General features: G+C 33.7%; 1 protein-coding gene across 1 annotated transcript in view; it reads left to right on the top strand.

Annotated features, from left to right (window-relative positions):
* LOC129745496 (out at first protein) overlaps positions 1 to 20,199 on the top strand; it is a 328,792-nt gene that overhangs the window by 286,028 nt on the left and 22,565 nt on the right. The window contains exons 3-4 of the mRNA XM_055738603.1: positions 10,804 to 10,938; positions 11,762 to 11,945. Coding sequence (XP_055594578.1) covers positions 10,804 to 10,938; positions 11,762 to 11,945 — 319 coding nt within the window. The remainder of the gene's footprint in view (positions 1 to 10,803; positions 10,939 to 11,761; positions 11,946 to 20,199) is intronic.

Raw genomic sequence — 20,199 nt, forward strand, 5'->3', positions numbered from 1 at the left:
AAAAATACCCTGCTAAATCTTAATCATTTTTAAATTCTCTCAATTTTTCAATAGTACCAAATGGCGAACATTCGTTCTTACAACATTCTTGTTTAAACCGAAGATACTATTCATCATCACTTCCATTTAAAAATTTTCTGGAGATTATCACAGTAATAACTAAGAGTGTGAAAAATATATTTTTAAATAAATCACAGTCTTCTTATCGCTGGACGTTGAATCGCTATTTGACTTTCTATTTTTTTTCCACAATTAAAACTTGTCCTCAAAGCCTAGATTTTTTTCCTACACACGTGAAAAACTCCATTTTTTTAATTGAAGTCCTGTATTGCATCTTTGCATTCATATGTTGAGCAAGGTTGTCGAAATCACAGAAAAATGTTCAACTTCACATATTTTTAAGCAACTATCTTCAAAAGTACATTGTTGATTTTAGAACTTTTATTCCCATTTTTTCATTTTTAATCTTATTTAGATATCATTGCGAAAGGATTTCTTAAGTTATATTTTGACTCTGGTAATGTGGATAGCGAATTATAAGTGAAATAACTCAATGTATCGATGTTTGGGATAAATTTTCTATCAAATTTATGAAAAAAGCATCACAGATAATCGTTATTTTTGTGGGTGATGCCGAGTGATTCATGTTGATAAACTATCTAAAAATCGTTCACCCAGGCTTTATTATTCAATTTACGTATTTTTCGTCAATATTCAGAAATCGAAATTATATCACAAGTTTTTGGTTTAATTTTTTAGCCAGTATTTAAGTGCTAACAGAACAAGCTTTTTCCGAATTAGATGGCATAATTTAAAAAAAAATATCTGCTGAGCATATTTTTTATCATTTAACTTTATTTTTTGTAATGACTTCACAAAACCGGCTTCGAAATTCCATTGATCATGTGTGGGTTCCCATTTTTGGCTGTTCTTCCGACTCACTTTAATGGATTTTGGTCTCAAAGTGGTAGGAGTTAGATAATATGGAAAAAAGGATACTGAATAAAAAAAACACTCCAATATTACGTATATAAACAATAAACAATATTGCATTTAAGCCTTGTATAGAACACAAAGAACGCTTAAAATGCCAGTATAAAGTAAACAATCTGAAAATTTTCTAACTATCCATTGTAGAAAAGACTTAAGGCATAAACATTTGAAAAAAGCTTCGCGGTCCGCACAAAAGGGTCTCGCGGGCCACATGCGGCCCGCGGGCCCCGGGTTGCTCACCCCTGGCCTAAACTATACGTTAACGTACTCAAAATCCAGTGCAAAGCTGTATTTGGGTGTAGGGATTGTCTCAGAAAATCCAGATTTTTAAAAAGTTCGCAAAACAACTACCTTTCAAAAGCCGTCAAAAATTATGTATTTAGTATTTTAAAAATCTAAAGTTGCCAAAATGTGACAAATTACGTCTACTTTTCAATTCACTTTTTCAAAATTTTCTACTGTAACAGGAACAGCTTTGGCGGTTGGTTGATTGAAAAGTACGGGTTTTACACCCCTTTTGTACATTTTTTGTGGCCATGATCTTAGAAAATTTTTAAAACAATTTTCCATATGTGCAACATATAGCTTCTAACTTCAGTTTTCTCAGGCACTAAGTGAAATTTTTTTCGAGCACTTAATAACTGATTTACAACCTTTGTCCTGAAGCATGTTTTTTCATAAAATTTTTCTTGTACTGTAAATAACTTTAAAGTTATTGATTGTAGCTGAAAATTGTATGAGAAACATATTTGAGTCGAGTTATAAGCTTTTCAAAACTATAAGTTTGGTAGAAATCGGTTGAGAAACAAGGGAGTTTTAGCGAAAACGGTGTTTGCCGTCATTTGACCGCTCGCGGTATGAATAGGTATATACAAAGTGTCGGTATGTTTAGTGTTAAGAAATCAATTACTAAACAAAAGTAGCGTTGCAACTTTTCTCGTTCACCGTTCACCGTAGTAATGAAAAATAACTTGTTCTTAAAAGGTGTTTGACTTTTATTCAATTTAATGAATTGTTCAGGACACAATAAAACATTAACAAATTTAAACTAATTTTTAATTGTAAATTTCGATTTGCAATTCAATCAACCTTTAGTATCGAAACTCTAAACTCGACATACAAAAACTATACCTTGTCTTCAGATGGTGATATGCAATATTCTTCGAAAACCCAATTTCAGTCTCTATTTTATTCCGTGCTCTTGTTTCTATTTTTAAATGCTTAACATCACATTCAAAACGGCTTTGGTTAATTACAAATGGTCACAAAATTGATATCCTTCCAAGATGCAAACAATTAAAAGCTAACTTTGACTAATTCTGGTGAATCTAAATATGCTATTTTTCTATCGGCATAAGCTATAGTTAAATTATTTAAGAAATTCCTGCACTTTTTAGATTTTTTTAAACAATAATTTAACATTTTAAAATGAAAGTAGTAAATCAATAATCAACTTACTCAAGACTTCAAGAAGTTTTGAGTTCTGAGAAAAAAGTGATAGAAGTTTTCAATTTCAAGGTTACTTTTCCCCATTCGATGAATTTTTAAAAAAGTTAGAAACCAAATGTAACTTGAGGTTATTTTAAAGCATGAATCTAACCTTTTTGTAGGTTTCAATAATTTTTCAAATGAAATCAAGTTTTTTTTTAAATTTATGCAGTAATGTCAGAAATACTTGTAATGACATCTTTCCCAGTTTGTAAAAACTGTAGAATTTTACATTTTTAGATCATCCATCATCAAAATCATCATCAAAGAGTGTAACAAACAAATTTAGAATCAGATTTTTCTTAAATGTAGATTTGGTAATTAATCAGTTATCTATGATTAATTTCAATGAAAACTTACACATTTTAAAACTTATCAACTCCATCTCACCAAAACTAAAGGTGATAGACCAATTTGGCAAACATTCGAGTTCAGGACGCTAAAATCTACCAAATCAATCATTAAAACATAATAATAATAATAATAATCCATTAACATAAGATATGTACAATCTTTGTGAAGTGTTACATTTGGGTTTGCATTGTTTTGATTTCAATTTAATTGTTTCTGATATGATATGAGGTGGAGTTACAAAATTAATAGTTCTAGAGTTTCTGACTGGAACAAATAGACTTTTAATGTAATGTGGACCTCCTCTAGTAACTATTCTATGGACCAAAACGCACAACCTATGTTCATAAAAGTTGTATAATACCGATCAGCATTTTTTGAAGATTAGAAACATTTGAAAATCTAGATAGAACATAGACGTAATGGACACATGAGTTCAAAGCAACTCGAAGTCTGTCCATGGAATAGATAAAATCTCCGTATTTAAACAATGGATAAATGTAGCATTTGAACAGTTTTAATTTAGTATTAATATCGAGGTCCCTAGTGGTAAGATTAAGCCTTTTTAAGGATCCAGAGATTCTGCTACATTGTTTGTATACTTGCCTTTTCCATGACAGTTCATGATCAAAGATTACGCCAAGATTTTCCGCATAATCGGAGAAAATAATTTCAGAGTCTGCCAATTTAAGTCTCTGAAGATCTGAACCTCTATTCCATCTACTAAAAACAGAGCTTTAGTTTTTGCGGGGTTTATAGGTAGAAGGTTTAAGTAGAACCATTCATTAACTTTTAGTAAATCATAATTGATTTTATCACAAACATCACTTAGGGGCACTGATTTGTCAAAGCAGAAATATATTTGCACGTCATCAGCAAACATTTGAACATTGCAAAATTTATGAACTGTAGGAAGATCATTTATAAAGAGTGAAAAAAGAAGTGGATCTAGAATTGATCCTTGAGGAACTCCTGACTCAATGGGCATTAGGACAGACAAACAGCTATCAAGAAATACAGCCTGTTCACGACCCTGCAGGTATGATTTGATCATTTTCGCTGCGGGTCCAGAAAAATAAAATTTAGAAATTAATTTTTCGATGAGCTTCTTGTGGGCACCCTGTCGAACGCTTCAGCAAAATCTATTAATAGGAGAACTGCTAACCCTTTTTTATCATGAGAAACGGCAATATCATTATACACTTAAATCAAGGTAGTTTCTGTGCTATGATGAGCTCTAAATCCAGATTGACTATTGCTTATAAGATTATTCTCATTAAGTTTGCCGATTTGTTAAACGCCGCGTGCCACAAGTCAACTGAGTGCACTCCGTTCGAACTACAGTTTGGAAAGAAACTGAAAATTTCCAACGGATGGCGAAGAGATAATCGATTTGGACGTGGTTCGCGCGACCTTACTACTGAAGTCCAAAAGAAGAAATCGTCGATATCCAAACCCATCCCCAAGGTTCCAAGAAGGCGAAATGGTTCTAGTGAAAGCCAATCCTGTTTCGTCGGAACAGGAGGGTGAAATAAAAAAGTTTTTCATGGTGTATGAGGGGCCGTATCAAATAGCCAAGGTGTTACATGAGGACGTATATTGCTTGGTTCATCCTCAAAACAAAAAAGAGCGTCGGCGGTTTCATATCAATCTTTTGAAACCGTATTACGATCGCTCAGAAAACTAAATCTACGTGAATCCGCGAGTGGTAAACCCGAAAAAAATCACGTAACCGTCAAATGTGCCTTCGCAAGTTTTCGCTGGAAGGGGGTGCTGTAACGAACTACCCTAAATCGTTAAAGAAATTTAAGAAGAAAGAGAAAGGCAGAAAGGAAGGAGAAGATCAAGAGGATGATTAATTAAACTTTAACCGGGTAAGTGAACGGTAGAAGTCGGCGGTTTGATTATGAATAGTATTCGGGAGATTCGGCGAAGTTATTGAGTTTCGCGTCTCGGAAGAACGCATATAGTGGCCGGGTTTTAGATTGAGGGGTCATAGATATAGTTCAAAAGTTGTTGTTTGATCAGCTTTTCGAATATTTTTGAGATGGAACTTAGAAGAGTAATTGGTCTTAAATTAGTAATATCGTGATTATTGGATTTTTTTGGAATTGGTATAGCCTTAACTTTTTTCCATTGAAATGAAAATTAAGATGTTCTAATAATGGTATTAAAAAGATGGTTTAATATCGGAAGTATATAGGGAAGAGCAATTTTTACAAGTTTAATAGGGATATTATCGAGTCAAGTAGCGTTGGATTCAATAGAGGCAATTGCATTCACTATTTCTTATTCATAAATCGGTTTGAATTGGAAACCGGTTGAAGTATGTTGGATAAGGATTTCTTCACTATTATCAGGTATAAAATTTGAACAAAAGTAGTCATTTACACATAAGGTTGAAAAATTAAAACTGGATAAAATTTTTTCTTCTTTACTCAGACCAAATGCTTTTAAATTATTCCAAAACTTTTTTGCGGGTAAATAATGTTTAATTTAAGCTTGTCGTGTTGAATTTTAGCTCTTGAAATTAGGATATTGACTTTATTGCGCAACCTTTTGAATAACAGTTTGTCGCTTTCAGATTTTGTTCGTTTCCATGTTCTATAAGCTTGATCTCTGTTGATCATAGCTACTTCAATGTCACGATGGAACCATGCATTTTTTCGATGTTTTCTTAGTTTCAAAGGAAAAAGGAATCGCGAAGAGATTGTAAAAAAGAATTCAAAATTTCGACAAGTACCTACATATCAATGTGGTGGAAAGAAGGTGATGAAGAAACACGCACACTAATACAGAACTCGTTATTCAAGAAGTAAAAAGATAAACAAAGCCTACGTCACTTGCCAGGATGTTTATGTATCCTAGGCGAGAATCGTAAACAGCAGTTGGCAATGATTTTTTTCTCTATAGTTTTCGCTGTTGGTTGTTTGTTTGGAAATGCAACTGACGTCACAAATTGTCATGGTTTCAATGTTTACAAAAAAAAACTTTTACTAACACTTAGCACGGGATTTCCATCGCCACCTGAGATGTGTATACAGGTTGCCTACATATGTCCGAATCATCGATGCTGAAAAAAAAGTTCCAATTCGTATCGTTCAGATATTGGGAAAGTCTACTATGATCATAATTAATGTAGTCGCGGAAACAAAAACAATCACAATGATTCTATTTAGAGAAATTGAGGGCTGATAAAATTAAATCGTGGTTAGATACTAGATACACCGGGTTCAGAAATTTAACTTAATTTGTAGATGCTTTCTGTCGAAACCGTCAGTAAAAGATCAAGTAGTGAAGAACCAAAGTTATGGAAAAAAGTTGGTTCCCTATTAACATTTGTAAAATTTGAACAAGACAAGGTATCCTTAAAGATTTCAATTCTCGAAGATCGTTTTAAAAGTTCACAGTTAAAGTCTTCAATAAAAAAAACGAGCTATTATAGTATATCGTATATTGCTGAAAATGATCTTGAAGTAACTGGGCACAATCTTGCCCCAGTGGATTATAATAGACTCCGAAAAACAATCAACTATCGTTACAATATAATTCAATCAATATAAACTCAGTGTTACCACTTCCACTGCACGACTTTGAGATAATTTTGAATCTCAAACGGCTTTTAACATATATACAGATTCCACCGCCGTTTCTGTTTCGGTCATTACGAATAAGACTAAAACCATCAATACCAATAGCTTAATCATGGACCGTTTCGTTTAACCAAGTTTCTGTCATGAACAAAAAACATCGACTTTGTTACCTATAATGAAATATTTAAGTTCATTCAATTTGGTCATACGGCGTGCACAAATACTTTGCACGTTAATGTAAGCTGTGTTCAATTTATCCTCACTTAAAACAGCGTTAAATACAGCTTTCGGAATACAGAAATTCTCTGAGGCACCGTGAACTAAATGCTCATCCATTTGATAAAAATAGGGTGAAAGAAACGAAACATAGACGTTAAACGTGTTTATTGAAATAAAAATCATTCTTAAATGTTAAAATTTTAAGTTGTTCGTTAACTTGTTGTTAGGTTGTTTTAATTTTCAAAAACATTCACTGAATTTTTCAGTGCAGTTTTCTTTTTAAATTTTCGAATAAATTTACCAAATTTTGAAGTCAATTTTTTGGCTTTTTTTTTATAAGTTTGTCTTTAATTTTCAATCATGAATTTTTGTGTTTTTAAAACATAAGCCTTTGAATCTAAATTTGAATAAGAAAAACATAGATTTTACCTTCTGTTATTTTCAGTACCCAATATTTTAATTGAACGTGACAAATTTTAAACTTTAAAACCTGCTTTTGAAAATTTTTAAACCTTTTATTTATTCATATTATATTAAATCATACTTTTCGAAGCGATCATAATTTTTTAATGAATCTTTAGAAGTAAGAAAAATGATTGAACTTTTAAGCTAAACTTTTAATGCGCAAAGTTAACTAAATTTGTATTCCCTTTGAGCTTACAATATGTATGTATGTATGTATGTATGAGAACTCACCAGTGGCTGATAGGTCTTTCGACCCGAGGCGGTACGGGAAGTCTCGATCGCACATTCAAATATTGTACTTAACTCATCAACAATAATTGCAGCACAACCAAGGGGTCCGTTACCACTGGCTTGGGACAGGTTGGACTCATCTTACTCCCTTTAAACTGCCCGAAACAAATGAAGAATCCTAGAAAGGTACCGAAGCTACCTTCTCAAGATCCCAAATTTGCCGAGATACTCCGGCTGGCTTGAACCCACAATCCATTGTATATCAGTTTTCCGATCGTTTGATGTCCTGTCCAATCCCCCCACTAAACCCCATAATAGAGTTAAGCTATTTTAATATACAATCAAAAAAATAGTCACATATTTTAACTCATATTTTATCTCTTACCTTGTTACAATTTGCCATTCCCTTGCATCGTTGTACTTACCGCTGTACCACTATAATGGAAGATGCACTTTAGAAAGCGGCTGACTAATTAATAAGAAAAATTACAATGTAGGATTTATGAAATTGTTATCAACTTTCCTATATTAAATATGATACAAAAAGAAATATTTTAAAAGGAATCAATAGAATACTTAGCTTTGCAGCACCAGTTATTTCGACATCCCTTGTAAATTTATTAGTTTAAATATGAACCAAACGATGGTTAATCTTCAATCATTAATCACAAATTCTTTTTCAACATGATGCTTCTCTATTCGTTCAGATTAGTTTTGCATACCGGAAATCGCAGCAAGCCACGAATGGATACGCGTTTGAATGTTGAATCACAAGCTTTTTACAAACAGCAACAAGCTTTTGATGTTGGGGGAAATGTATAGACATTTTTTTATCACTGATTTTTTGGAACACACTAAAGACACACATTTCTTCATAATTACTCCTTTTCAAATTCTTTTGAACGGATTGACATGACAGATGAAAACTGACTTAACTCGATCAAATCGACATTTGAAATTTGTTTAAATAATTATTGGCTGTTTTCAAATTTTCTTCCTTTAAAAGTCCTTTTAACCAAAGCACGAAACACTGATGAGTTATGACTTCCTTCTTCAAAATCTTAAAAATCACAGAAGCTCTTCCATAAACTTATTTTTCCAACCACCAGCAGCCACCCGTCTGGGACTCTAAATGAAGCTTCATATCAATGATATTAAAATGCATACCTCGGCCCTCCGGTTATCACTGACGAATTCTAATGAATGATGAATTCCGGTCCCCAGATATTCGGTTGTTGCAATTTTCGTTCGTTTCAATTTCATTAAATGTATTCAAACTTTTTCAAACAAAATATTCGCGGACGAAAAAAAAAACGCGTGCGACTCGCACAAGGCATCGCCTACTCCCTCCCTTTGAGCTTACAATATTTACAAAAAAACTTGGTATTCCTTATATTTACATGACATGATATGAACATTGTCAGGATAATTGAACATGATGTATAAAAAATTATATAGGGAAAACAGTTTATTTTTTATGTTCAAAATAATGAACGTTTTTTGTCTTTTATTTTTATAACTGATTGAGTTTTTTTTTTGTAGAAAAAGGTTCATCTCCCATTTTGATCATTTGTGATAATTTTTTTCATTAATTAATTATAATACGGTGGAATTTTGCAATGAACCCTTCAATTGAAAATGAAGAAAATGAATGTAAATTAAAATGAAGAATGGTTATTTATTCTTATTTCATTTCATTTCAATCAACTATTATCATTTTCCTTTTAAATTTTAAAAATAGATTATTTTGACCTGATCTGATTTTTTTTTGGAACTCAGTTTTTTTAAATGTATTTTAGAATTTAGAATTTATTTCGAAGCTAAACTCTAGTTCATAAAAAGGAAAATCATTTAAATAAAAATTTCAATGACTTACCGGAAATAGTATTGATTTAAAAGTTGACATTATTTTTTTTTCCTGTTGGGGAGAGAGTCCACTGCGACCATTAAGTTGATCTATTGTGGTTTACCCCGCGTAATTATTTTTACTTTGCTATGCTACTTGACACACCTGCACTATTGGTTGGAGTTGCAGTTGTTTACCGGTAGCACTACGAGCACACACATAACTAGGTAGGATCTCCAAGTGCAATCTAAGTTCCCTTGAAAAGATCCATCCACATGCATGTGCTGCATCATTGAGGCGTACAATTCCAAGGTATACACGGCTAGCATTTCGCTAATGCTAAAACTGCCAACCTTCATCATACTATGTGTGCCAGGTTATGTCACGACCGGGATTCGATCTCATGATCATTGGCTTAGAAGACAAGGATGCTATCCTCTAGGCCACGATCTGCTGGCTAAGTTGACACTATCATTAAGATTTGTTTTGAAAATTTCGATCTATTTTATCAGTAGAATTTTCCATTTTTTTTTTTTTGAGTTTGTATGATTATCAGAAAGATAAGAAAATCATGAAGATCGCACGATATTTAAACTTCTGAAGCGAAAAAAAGTTTCAGAGGTTTCTGTATTGTTTCGATTTTTTTCTTAAGATTTTGAAAAACTTCATAGCCTAAAGGAATCTTAGCTTAAACATAAAATATAAACATTGCAGTTATATGATGATAATGTTATATGATCAAAATACAAATTGTGGCATTGTGGCAGTTAAGAAATTTTCAAAACATTCAGACTTTCAACTTTATTTTTGGGATGTTCAAATTAAACAATCGAGTACATAAACTACTTTTGAATAAATTTCTTTCAGCTGTCTAGAGAATGTATATCTAAACAGCGTTCCAGTTTATACTTTATAAAAGAAAATAAAAGAAAAGAGTATCCACATCAATACTAATTGGACTCCATGTAAACATTCGTTCTAAAGAGAAAAAACTTCTAGCATAGTTGAAGTCAAAATTGATTGACAGTCTTCCAACAGCTGCACCTGGGAGCAATTTTTCTTCACTTTCGTCCAAAAATCCGGAAGAATTGTTGCTTGTTGTGTGAAGCTAGAAGTTCCCACCCTTTCAAAAGTGTGCATCAGCACCGAGTTGAATAAGGAGGTTTTTTTTCATCTGGGGTTTTCCATACTTTCAGCGTAGGGTGGAAGTATTTTTCAATTTCTTAGAGTCAAAATTTGACCGAAAGACCAAAGAATCGTTTTTATGTATTATTTCACTGGACGTGAAAGTTTTTAAGATTGTTTAAATTAAGTTTGAATTATGAATACGTAGGAGTTTTTGACTCCCCAAGATTAAAAATTTAATTAGAGTTTATAGTGATAGGGCAAAGGTCTGTTGTCCTATCACTTTAAACTTAAATTATTTTTTTTCGAAAGTTCACAAGTTCTAAGCATTCTTTATTCATACTTTATTCAAAAAATCTATGAAACTTTCTTTTTTCTCACGTTCTGTGGAACAACATTCGGAAAAATCATTCCTTCAATTTCCCCAAACACTGCACACATTTCTCATGGTGACATTTTTCCCCTGTTTTTTTCTCCCATTTCTCAACGCAGGAAGTCCAAGTCCTCAAAGCGCTCGTTCTCGGCGAGGAAGAACGTGGTCAAAGTCAGTACCAGGTGATGTGCTTCGTGACCAAATTTCAGAAAGGAGATTTCATCACTGCCGATGCGATGGCAAAATTGCGACAGGTAAGTTGGTTTTGCACTTGTTTGTATCTACTTAGGTATCTATGAATGATGGTGGTATAGTTGAATGAACGTCGTCGTCGTATGCTTGTAGCATTCGTGGGTGAACATTTCCTTTGTTAGTCATGGGGAAGTGTTTGGGCACCACATTCACATTGGACCATCATCCTCGAGACAAGGATCCCATGATTGGAACCAACGAATCTGAGAGGATGCTGCCGTACATCAATCGTGTCAATTCGGTCATTTGGAAACATAACTATGCAAATGAACATTTGATGCATGCATCCGGGATCCACCTTAACGGTGTTCGAGAATCAAATGCCTTGCAATTGAACCCTGTGGAACGATTCGAAACTTGAACACTTTATCTTTGAGAAATGACACTTTTCTTTGAAGAAAAAAATGGAACCCGAAAAAGTCTTCACGTAGAAGCAAATATCAACCTATCCTCAGAAGCAAGAAAGGAACGTGAATTATCTCATGTCATCGCATACAGCCCGGAGCGGCTGCCTTATTAAAAAAGTTTTCCCCTTTTTTGAGAATTTTTATATCATGGGAAGTCTATTAGAAATATCTGCGAGTTTTTTTTTCCTTATTTGTCAGCCTAGGGGTTCATCGAATTTGCCTCACCATGTGGCTTCCCGAAAAAAACTTGAGAACACTCTTAGAATTTTCCGAAAAGTAATTGATAAAGTTTTGAACACGCGGAGAGAGAATAAAATGTGAAACGATGTTAAGTTTTTTCCCCAGCTCCTTAAATATTTTGAAAGACATATTGGCAGACTCACATACTCAATAACGGAAAAAAAATTCTTGTTTCCAGAAAAACCCCAGCACAATCCGAACGCCGGAGGAGGACCGGGGCAAGGAAAACTACACGATGACGGGCTGGGTGCAGCTGGATCGGGCTTATCCGATTTCCCGGCACATTTCCCCGCTCTGTCTGGAGGCACCGGAAGCCACCTATGCCCGGGACGTGGACCTGAAGGCGTGGGCCGAACTGCCAGGTGAGAGACATTACTTGTTTTCTACTGTTTTTTTTTTTTTTTAATAAGAATTTTTAGTCTAAATGGGACAATAATTTTAGTTTAGGAAATTGTAGCTCTTTTCCCAATTCAAATATTCTAAAACCATAAAATAACTCTAAACGAGAAAAATCTCTGAGTAAAGTTATTCAAATCAACCTTTGTAAACTAGTATTGCATATTCATATTTTTCAAACCTAACTCCCGTCTCTCATTCTTGATCCAATCATTTATTTACCAGTACTGGAATGGAAGGTTGACGTAAATTGGCACATTTTCACATCCTAGATTGTCAAAATACAAAACACAGAATAAAGTTGCTGTTTTTTTTAAAACTTTTTTCAATTTGCAATTTCTCAGATTTTCTTGCACTGAAACTGAATTTTGCACTGCATTTTGAGAAAAAAAATTAACATATAGATAATTTCCCCAACTAAGTTCGTTTACAAAAATATGAAAAATAAAAATGTGAAATAAATAATTTCATAATATTCTTAAGTAAGCGCAAACTAGTGCTAGCAGCTGCTTGTTCGTTCCGAAATTGGGTGGAACTTGGCTTAGGTGATTCGTACCAGTAGATTATTTTGGCGTTGAACGTTGCCTACACTCTTTTCAATCTGCACCAAAAACGCTGAACCTACCTAACTTTTTCTAATTTCGATACCGACGCACAACAAATCCATGAAAAAGTACTTTCCTTTAGTGAAAATGGACAGAAAAGCAACTGGACATAATTTAAGACGCCGCACGAGCTTACGAACTGAATTATAGTACCTTTTTAACTCCAAATTCCCCTATATTTTGTAAACAATCCAGAAAAAAATTATTTTGACTTTAAAACTTTGAACAAAAATAGACCTATTTTGTGAATTTTGTTCTGAGAATTCAAATAGAGGCTGTTCGAGCCACCGCACACTTCGGAAATTGGAGTTATGGCTGTTTTTACCCTCAATTCCCCTATATTTTTCAATTATTTGAGAAAAAAGTATGTTCGGCCTTCCAAGTTTTGATCCAAATGGGACGTATCATGTGTGATTTTTTCCGAGGAATCCAATGAAGGCTGTTTAAGCCACCGAAGAAAAATGGTGTTATGGCTGATTTTTCCCTCAATTCCCCAACATTTTTCAATTATTTAAGAAAAAAGAATTTTCGGACTTGAAAATTTTGAGCCAAATAAGACTTATCTTATGTGGTTTTTTTTTTTTCGAGGAATCCAACGAAGCCTGTTTGAGCCGCCGCACGGATTTAAAACTGGAACTATGGATGTTTTACCCTCCATTTCCTAACATTCTTCAAATATTTCAGAAAATTGAAAATTTTGAATCAAATGGGAAGAATCTTGTGTGATTTTTTTCGAAGAATCCAACGAAGCCTGGAGTTATTGCTGTTTTACACTCAATTTCTTAATAAATAGAAACATGTAGAGCAATTGAGGATAAAAACAGCCATAACTCCAGTTTCCAATCCGTGGGTTGGCTCAAACAGCCTTCATTCGATTTCTCGAAAAAAAAATCATATCAGATACGTTCCATTTCGTTCAAAGTTTTCAAGTCCGATCATGCTTTTTCTGACTATTTGAAAAATGTAAGAGAATTGAAGGTAAAACAGCCATAACTCCTGTTTTCAATGCGTGCGGAAGCTTAAATTCGCTTCATTGGATTCCTTGGAAAAATCAAACAAGATTCGTCTCATTTTGTTCAAAGTTGCAAAGTCTGAACTTGCTTTTTCTAAACTTTATAAAAAAATGTTGGGAAATTGAAGGTAAAACAGTTTCTCTCCAGAATCCAATCCGTGCGGTGGCTCAATTCGTTGGATTCCTCGAAAAAAAAAATCACACAAGATGCGTTCAATTTCGTTCAAAATTTTCAAGTCCGAACATGCTTTTTTCTAAAATAATTGAAAAATGTAGGGGAATTCAGAGTAAAACAGCCATAACTCCATTTTCCGAAGCGTGCGGTGGCTTAAACAACCTTCATTGGATTCTTTTCAAAAATTAACAAAAGATTCCCCCCATTCGGTTCAAAATTTGGAATTCCGAACAAGTCTTTTTCCAAAATAATTGGAAAGCACAGGGGGATTGAGGGTAAAAACAGCCATAACTCCGAAACGTGTGGTAGTTCAAACAGCCTCCATTCGATTTCGTAGAAAAAAAATGCACAAGATAGGCCTATTTTTGTTCAAATGTTTCAATTTTAATTTAGTTTTTTTTCTGGATTGTTTACAGAATATAGGGGAATTAGGGATAAAAAATCACTATAACTCCGTTTGTAAGCTCGTGCGGCCTCTAAAACTACGTCAAATCGGTTCTCTGAAAAATTTCACTAAAGGAAAGTACCTTTTCATAGATTTGTTTCGTGTAGGAGGGAAGATATTGAATTTCTTCGCGGTTTACACACTTTTTTCCCATTGTGCAACGGGTGAGCGAAAACAGACAAAAATTGAAACGTCCGCGTAAATTTTCTGGATATACTCTTAGTTTCATATTTTTATAAAGCATCGCAACGCTTATGTTATTACACCACCAGAATTGGTATGAAATTGTCTTTCTGGCAAATATAAATTTATTACGGAAGTTTCGCGTGAATATACTCAAAATCCAGTACAAAGTTGTTTTTAAGTGCAAGAAAATCTGAAACAATTACAAATTGACAAACATTCGAAAAACAGCTACCTTTGAAAATTCTGTGCTTCGTATTTTGACAATCTAAAAATGCAAAAATGTGCAAAATAACGTCGACTTTCCAAAATTGATCCATTGTGATTTCAACACGGTTGTTTGACGGTTTGACGGTTTGTTGATTGTACGGATTTACACCACTTTTTTAACATTTTTTTGTGGTCATGATCTTTAAAAAAAACTCATAAAACATATCCTCATGTGAAATGTATAGCTTCTAACTTCAGCTTTCTTGGACAGTAAGAGAAATTTTTAATGGAGCATTCCGTAGCTGAATCACAATCTTTTTTCCGAAGCATGTTTTTCGGTTTTTTTTTCTTTGATTTGAAATAACGGAAAACTAAAGCGTTGTAGCTAAATGATGTTTGAAAAATAAATTTCAATTACTAAATGTGGTTTCCAAACTATAAATATTGTAAAAATCGGTTGAGAAACAAGAGATATAAAGTGGTTTTAGGCAAGGAGTGTCAGATTGACACTCAAGGTCTGAATAGAGTTACAAGCCGCCAAACTTCCAATAGTTTAATATTGACACTCAAGAGCAGATAATGGTTTATCAAGGAGTGTCAAATTGACACTAAGGTCTGATTAGGGAGTTTTTGTCTGGTCTTTCAGGGTGCGTCAAAAAAAAAGTAATAATGTTAAATTTAAAGATTTCATCAACTCATTGAGGGTTCCAGATTTTTTTGTTTTTGATGCGCCTGAATAAAGAATCATGCTGTCAAACTTCCAATCGTCACGTAGCATGTTTCCAATTTTTTTATGGATTGTGTAACAAGTTTATTTATCCTGGCCATAACTTCGATCAATTAGTCGGAAAACTGAAAACTCCCTCGCTCAATAGTCTATCTCCTTTCGATTGGCGCTCCGGCTTGCGTGGCTTCACCCACAAATCCGACTCTACTCCAATAATGAATTTCTTTGGAGGTGGAATTATAGATATAAGATTTTATGCCGGACTGGTACTAAAAAGCTTTCAAATAAGTGGTTCATTGTTCTCCCAGCGCAACTGAACTTTTATGTTTGTATGTTTGAATGGAAAAATTGAATTTTTTGTACTGAAAAATCAACATCATTTTAGATTCTTCTGTAGAACCGAGCCTTCTTATGATTTCTGTGCCAATTAAAAAAATCTTCAAAGAAAACTTTCCGTTGAACAACTTTGTCTAGGACCGAAACTTTGTATGTAATTCTGCGAAAAAGTTATTAGTAACAAGGATAACAAAGATTGTATTTCGGTGGCAAATTGATGTTTAACACACAATGAGTACATTTTACTCATTGCGTTTTACAGGACAATTTGCGACCAAAATACAATTTTTGAACAGTCATAACTTTTTTGTTTTAAGTCCAATCCAGTCTTTAGATGAAATGTTAATCTTAATCGAAATTTTAATAAAATCAACATAACTAAGCAATCGGTTGGTAAAGAAAAAAAAATCTTGATGAAAAGCCAGTTTTTATGCATCTTCAGAACACAATGTCTCAGAATCCCTTTCACACTTGAGATTCAGTGCAACCCTTTTCCGTTGTTAATTTCAGCTCAAATTTGGCATATAGCTTTCTGATGATTTCTTTAAACCATCCAAGTCTCTTTTTTTTGCAAGTGTTCTGATTTTATTGTAGGTATTTATTAAGACGAATTCGATAAATTAAATAAAATACCCAAGTAACCAAAAGTCGCATAGATACTTAATCTTTTGCATTAAAAGTTCACATTTGGCTGAATAAAAGGTACTCGAGAGAAATGACATAAGTGCTTGATTTGGATTTCTGAACGAGCATAAAAAGTTTAAACAAGTAGCAAAGAACATTTTTGTGCGTTCCAAGTAACTTAAAAACTCCAGAATCCAATTAGGCTTATCGTGCTTCGTTACGAACTTCTTACGAATTTTTTGGTTCAATACATACATTCTTACGAAATTTTTGGTTCCATGCAGAACTTGTTACGAACTTTTTGGTTCCATTAGGAACTTCTATAGAACTTCAATGCAAACGTTAGCGTTTAGATTTTTCCTAAGAGTGAATAACAGAATATCAGAGTTTCGAATATACGAACAACAAATTAAATCACAAACAAATCAACTGTGTTAATCGAAATGAGAAAATGACATATATCTTATATGTATTTCACATTGTTTTTCAATTTTAACAAGATTCATATCTAACAATCCGAAACAACAAAACACATCTTAACGATCACAATCCGATTTTTCTTCTTGCACCTAGAGCGACCCAATTACTGGCTTGTATCGACGGTAGCTTCTCGCATCTATAAGCATTTTTTTCTTCAATCTGGGTTCGAAATTTCTCTATCCCTTTTCTATAGTTGTCCGCAAATTTTCATTGTCGTGATTGGGGAAACCCTTGACGAACAATGAAGCGCTTTCCATTTTTGAAACTAAAATAAGAAACAGATAGAAAAAAAAATTATTCACAAAAAAATAACTTTAAACATTAACAACACTCACGTTCAATTTCAATATCTCCTAGTTTGTTTTGAAAAAAGTTGATACATCCTTTGATGAATAGGTACGAATGTTTACATTTTAAAATATCGCCTGCTTTGAAAAGTCGATAATTCCAAGTTTATTTCATATTGATGTTTAAAATAACAGCAATCTAAGCATTGGCCATGGTACAGAGGTAGCATGTTCAGTTCTCACCTCGTTGGTTCAGGTTCAAATCCTCAAGCATGCAAATTTTTCAAGTAAGTATAAAACTCATTCACAGTTAAAGCAACATCAAATTAAAATAAATAGGTATAGAATCCAAAGCAAAAAAAGCAATGATTTTTTTTTTCATTAACCCTTTTTTTTCGAGGTCTCATGTGGAGGCTGAATAGCCTTCTACTCAGCTTCAACTATGTACTTTAAAAATATCGACAAGAACTCAAATTTAAAGCTGAGTAGAATGCTATTCATTCGTTAAACAAAGCTGACTAAGCTTCACACGATGATACAAACAACATACTTCGTTCAGCAAAGTTTATGTGCACAAAAATCCGAATCTTTTGATGGCATTGATTGGTATCAAAAATGTTTTACGCTTGGTACACATTTTAGTCAGTTGAATACAAATTTTGGGTAAAAAATTTTTTTTTTCTTAAAAATAGCTGGCTTATTTTCAGTTTTGATACGAATTCGGTTCATTTTTTTATTTTTTACGTGTAGTATTCAACCCAAACAAAATTACAAAAATATAAAATATATAAAATTTGTGAAAATTTTTGGACCCAGAATTTATGAAAAATCAAATATTTTGAAAGTGGACTTTTTTCAAACATCGCCGTTGCGGAACCTCTAAACATGATTTTTTTAGTCGGTCCCATACAAACGTTTGTTCTGCACATCGTAATCTACCATTTGAAGGGTGAACCCCCAGATTCCTAGAAAATATGCAACTTTGGGACACCCACATGTTCGTTCAGCGTGTCCTGGGTGAAGAAAGGTGCACTCCGCTTCCCGCACGTGCAGATGGCTTGCCAAACCATGAATTTATTCGCAAATTTAGACATTTTCAGAGTGCGGACATGCTCCGGAACGCTGAACTTATCCTAGGCCGTGAAAACAGGTTGCCAGGTATCTGTTTGAAGTCGGCCTTCACATAGGGTGAGTGCTCCTACTTTGGACCTAGAGCCTACTTTAGTCCTAAAATGCCGGAAATAGAAAAAAAATCATTTTGTTGGCATAGGATAAAGATACTCTCATGCACACAATGAACTCTAATTCTTCCTGAATCCTACCATACCGCTTTTTGCCATAAAAAGTCTTTCTCATAGAATTTTCAACGTTTTTAAAAATGTGCCTCCTCATCAGTGGTGAATCAGACAGCTCAATTAGTGAGGCGTGTTTTGAGATACTAGAGTGAATAAGGAAAAAAACACGTTTTCTTTCTGTCCAAGCCAAAAAAAGGGGGGAAATAACTTTCACTGAGAAGAATATGAACCATACTTCCTAATTTTCCTAAAATAAATGAAAATCAATGAAAAACCCGGAAAATTTGCAATGGGTCCAAAAGTAGGAGACTTTTACTTTGATGTTCCATTTTTAGACCTAACATCACCAAAATTTTGTTTCTATACCAACAAATCAACAAAAGTGCAAATTATTAATTGGGGCAAAATTCAGAACCTTTGTTAAACATTTCTAACATTTTTTTTCAGCTTTACGCAATAAACTACAAGTAAGTTAACACAAAAAAGTTTCAGCTGTTGTTCTGCTGATAGGGCTGACGGGGAGTGAAAGAGTTTGAAATATTATTAACAGGAATTTATGTATTTTTGATCGATAAAAAGTTTTAATACTTCTGTATGATAATATTTGATTGAAGATAGCATTTTTAATGATTGTAGTTATATATTTTCGGAAAATCATACTTTTGTTGGGAATTTTTGTTCTAGGCCCAATGAAAGGCACCAGTTCAGTACCAAAATAGGAACAGTAGGTTCAAAGATCATGAACTATAAATAAACTTCCTGAAAGATATAAACCTCTCGTCCATTCATGAGAAAAACATGATTATTTAAAAACCACCGCTTAATGGGTCCAAAGTAGGGCAACTAACCCTATGTTTCGTCGTCCATGTTGTACGGAATACTTTTTCCTTCACTTTTGGCCTTGCGATCGAAAGTCAATCGTTCTTCGATTGACTTTTCACGATTCCCAACGTTTTAGCAATTGAACGATGCGAGAGATCCTTGTTCTCGTGATGAATGCGCAAGATTTTATCACGCACGAGCAGTTCTTTCGACTTCATTTCCGCGAGTTATGATCACAGGACTTGCAGGATGTAAATAATGCACTATCAACTAAATCCACATATATTTTTATAAATTCTACCCAACGGTTAAACAGTTTGAACAATTCCATAGTATGGCAATTTCATCGTGGACACCCTTTAATCGGCGGTGGCAGAAGAACTATGACAATAAACTTTCGTTTGTTAACCTACTCAGATGGTGCACTGGGTAAGATATCGGACTGGCAAGCCGAGATGAGATGTTGCAGTGAGCTGGGGAGCTCGAGTCCTTATGTCAGTAGTGCTTTTTCAATCATATCATCTTTAGTACAGTACACTTTTAACCCTTTGTAAGGGTTTACCCGGATATTTGATGCAAAATTTCAAGAAAGTCCGGTCCAGCCCGGTTGCCCGGATATCGTGAAAAAAGTCCGGATATTGCCCGGATTTTTTAACAATTTTCACAAAGAAACTAAAAAAAAATCAAAGTTTTTGAGTACGTTTCAGCAAAATCGATTATCGGTATGGAAATTTTCAACGGTTGTTTCAAATAATTTCGCTGATTTTCTTTTATAAAACTTTAAATATTTAAGTGTTCCAAAAAGTTGTTGGAAGTCTGCAATTACATTAATAAAATATTAATTTCAATTTTTTTTGCATTTTTTCTTTGCTTTAGTATATAATAACACCTAAATTTGCCCGGTTTTTGCCCGGTTTTTGAATATGAAAAATTGAAATCCATGCCCGGATTTTGCCAGGCTTTTTTGAAAAAATGCTCGGAATTGCTAGGCCCGGATGGTAGTGAAAAAAATTCTGGCA

Source organism: Uranotaenia lowii, chromosome 2 (assembly GCF_029784155.1).
Source record: "Uranotaenia lowii strain MFRU-FL chromosome 2, ASM2978415v1, whole genome shotgun sequence".
Classification (NCBI taxonomy): Eukaryota; Metazoa; Arthropoda; class Insecta; order Diptera; family Culicidae; genus Uranotaenia; species Uranotaenia lowii.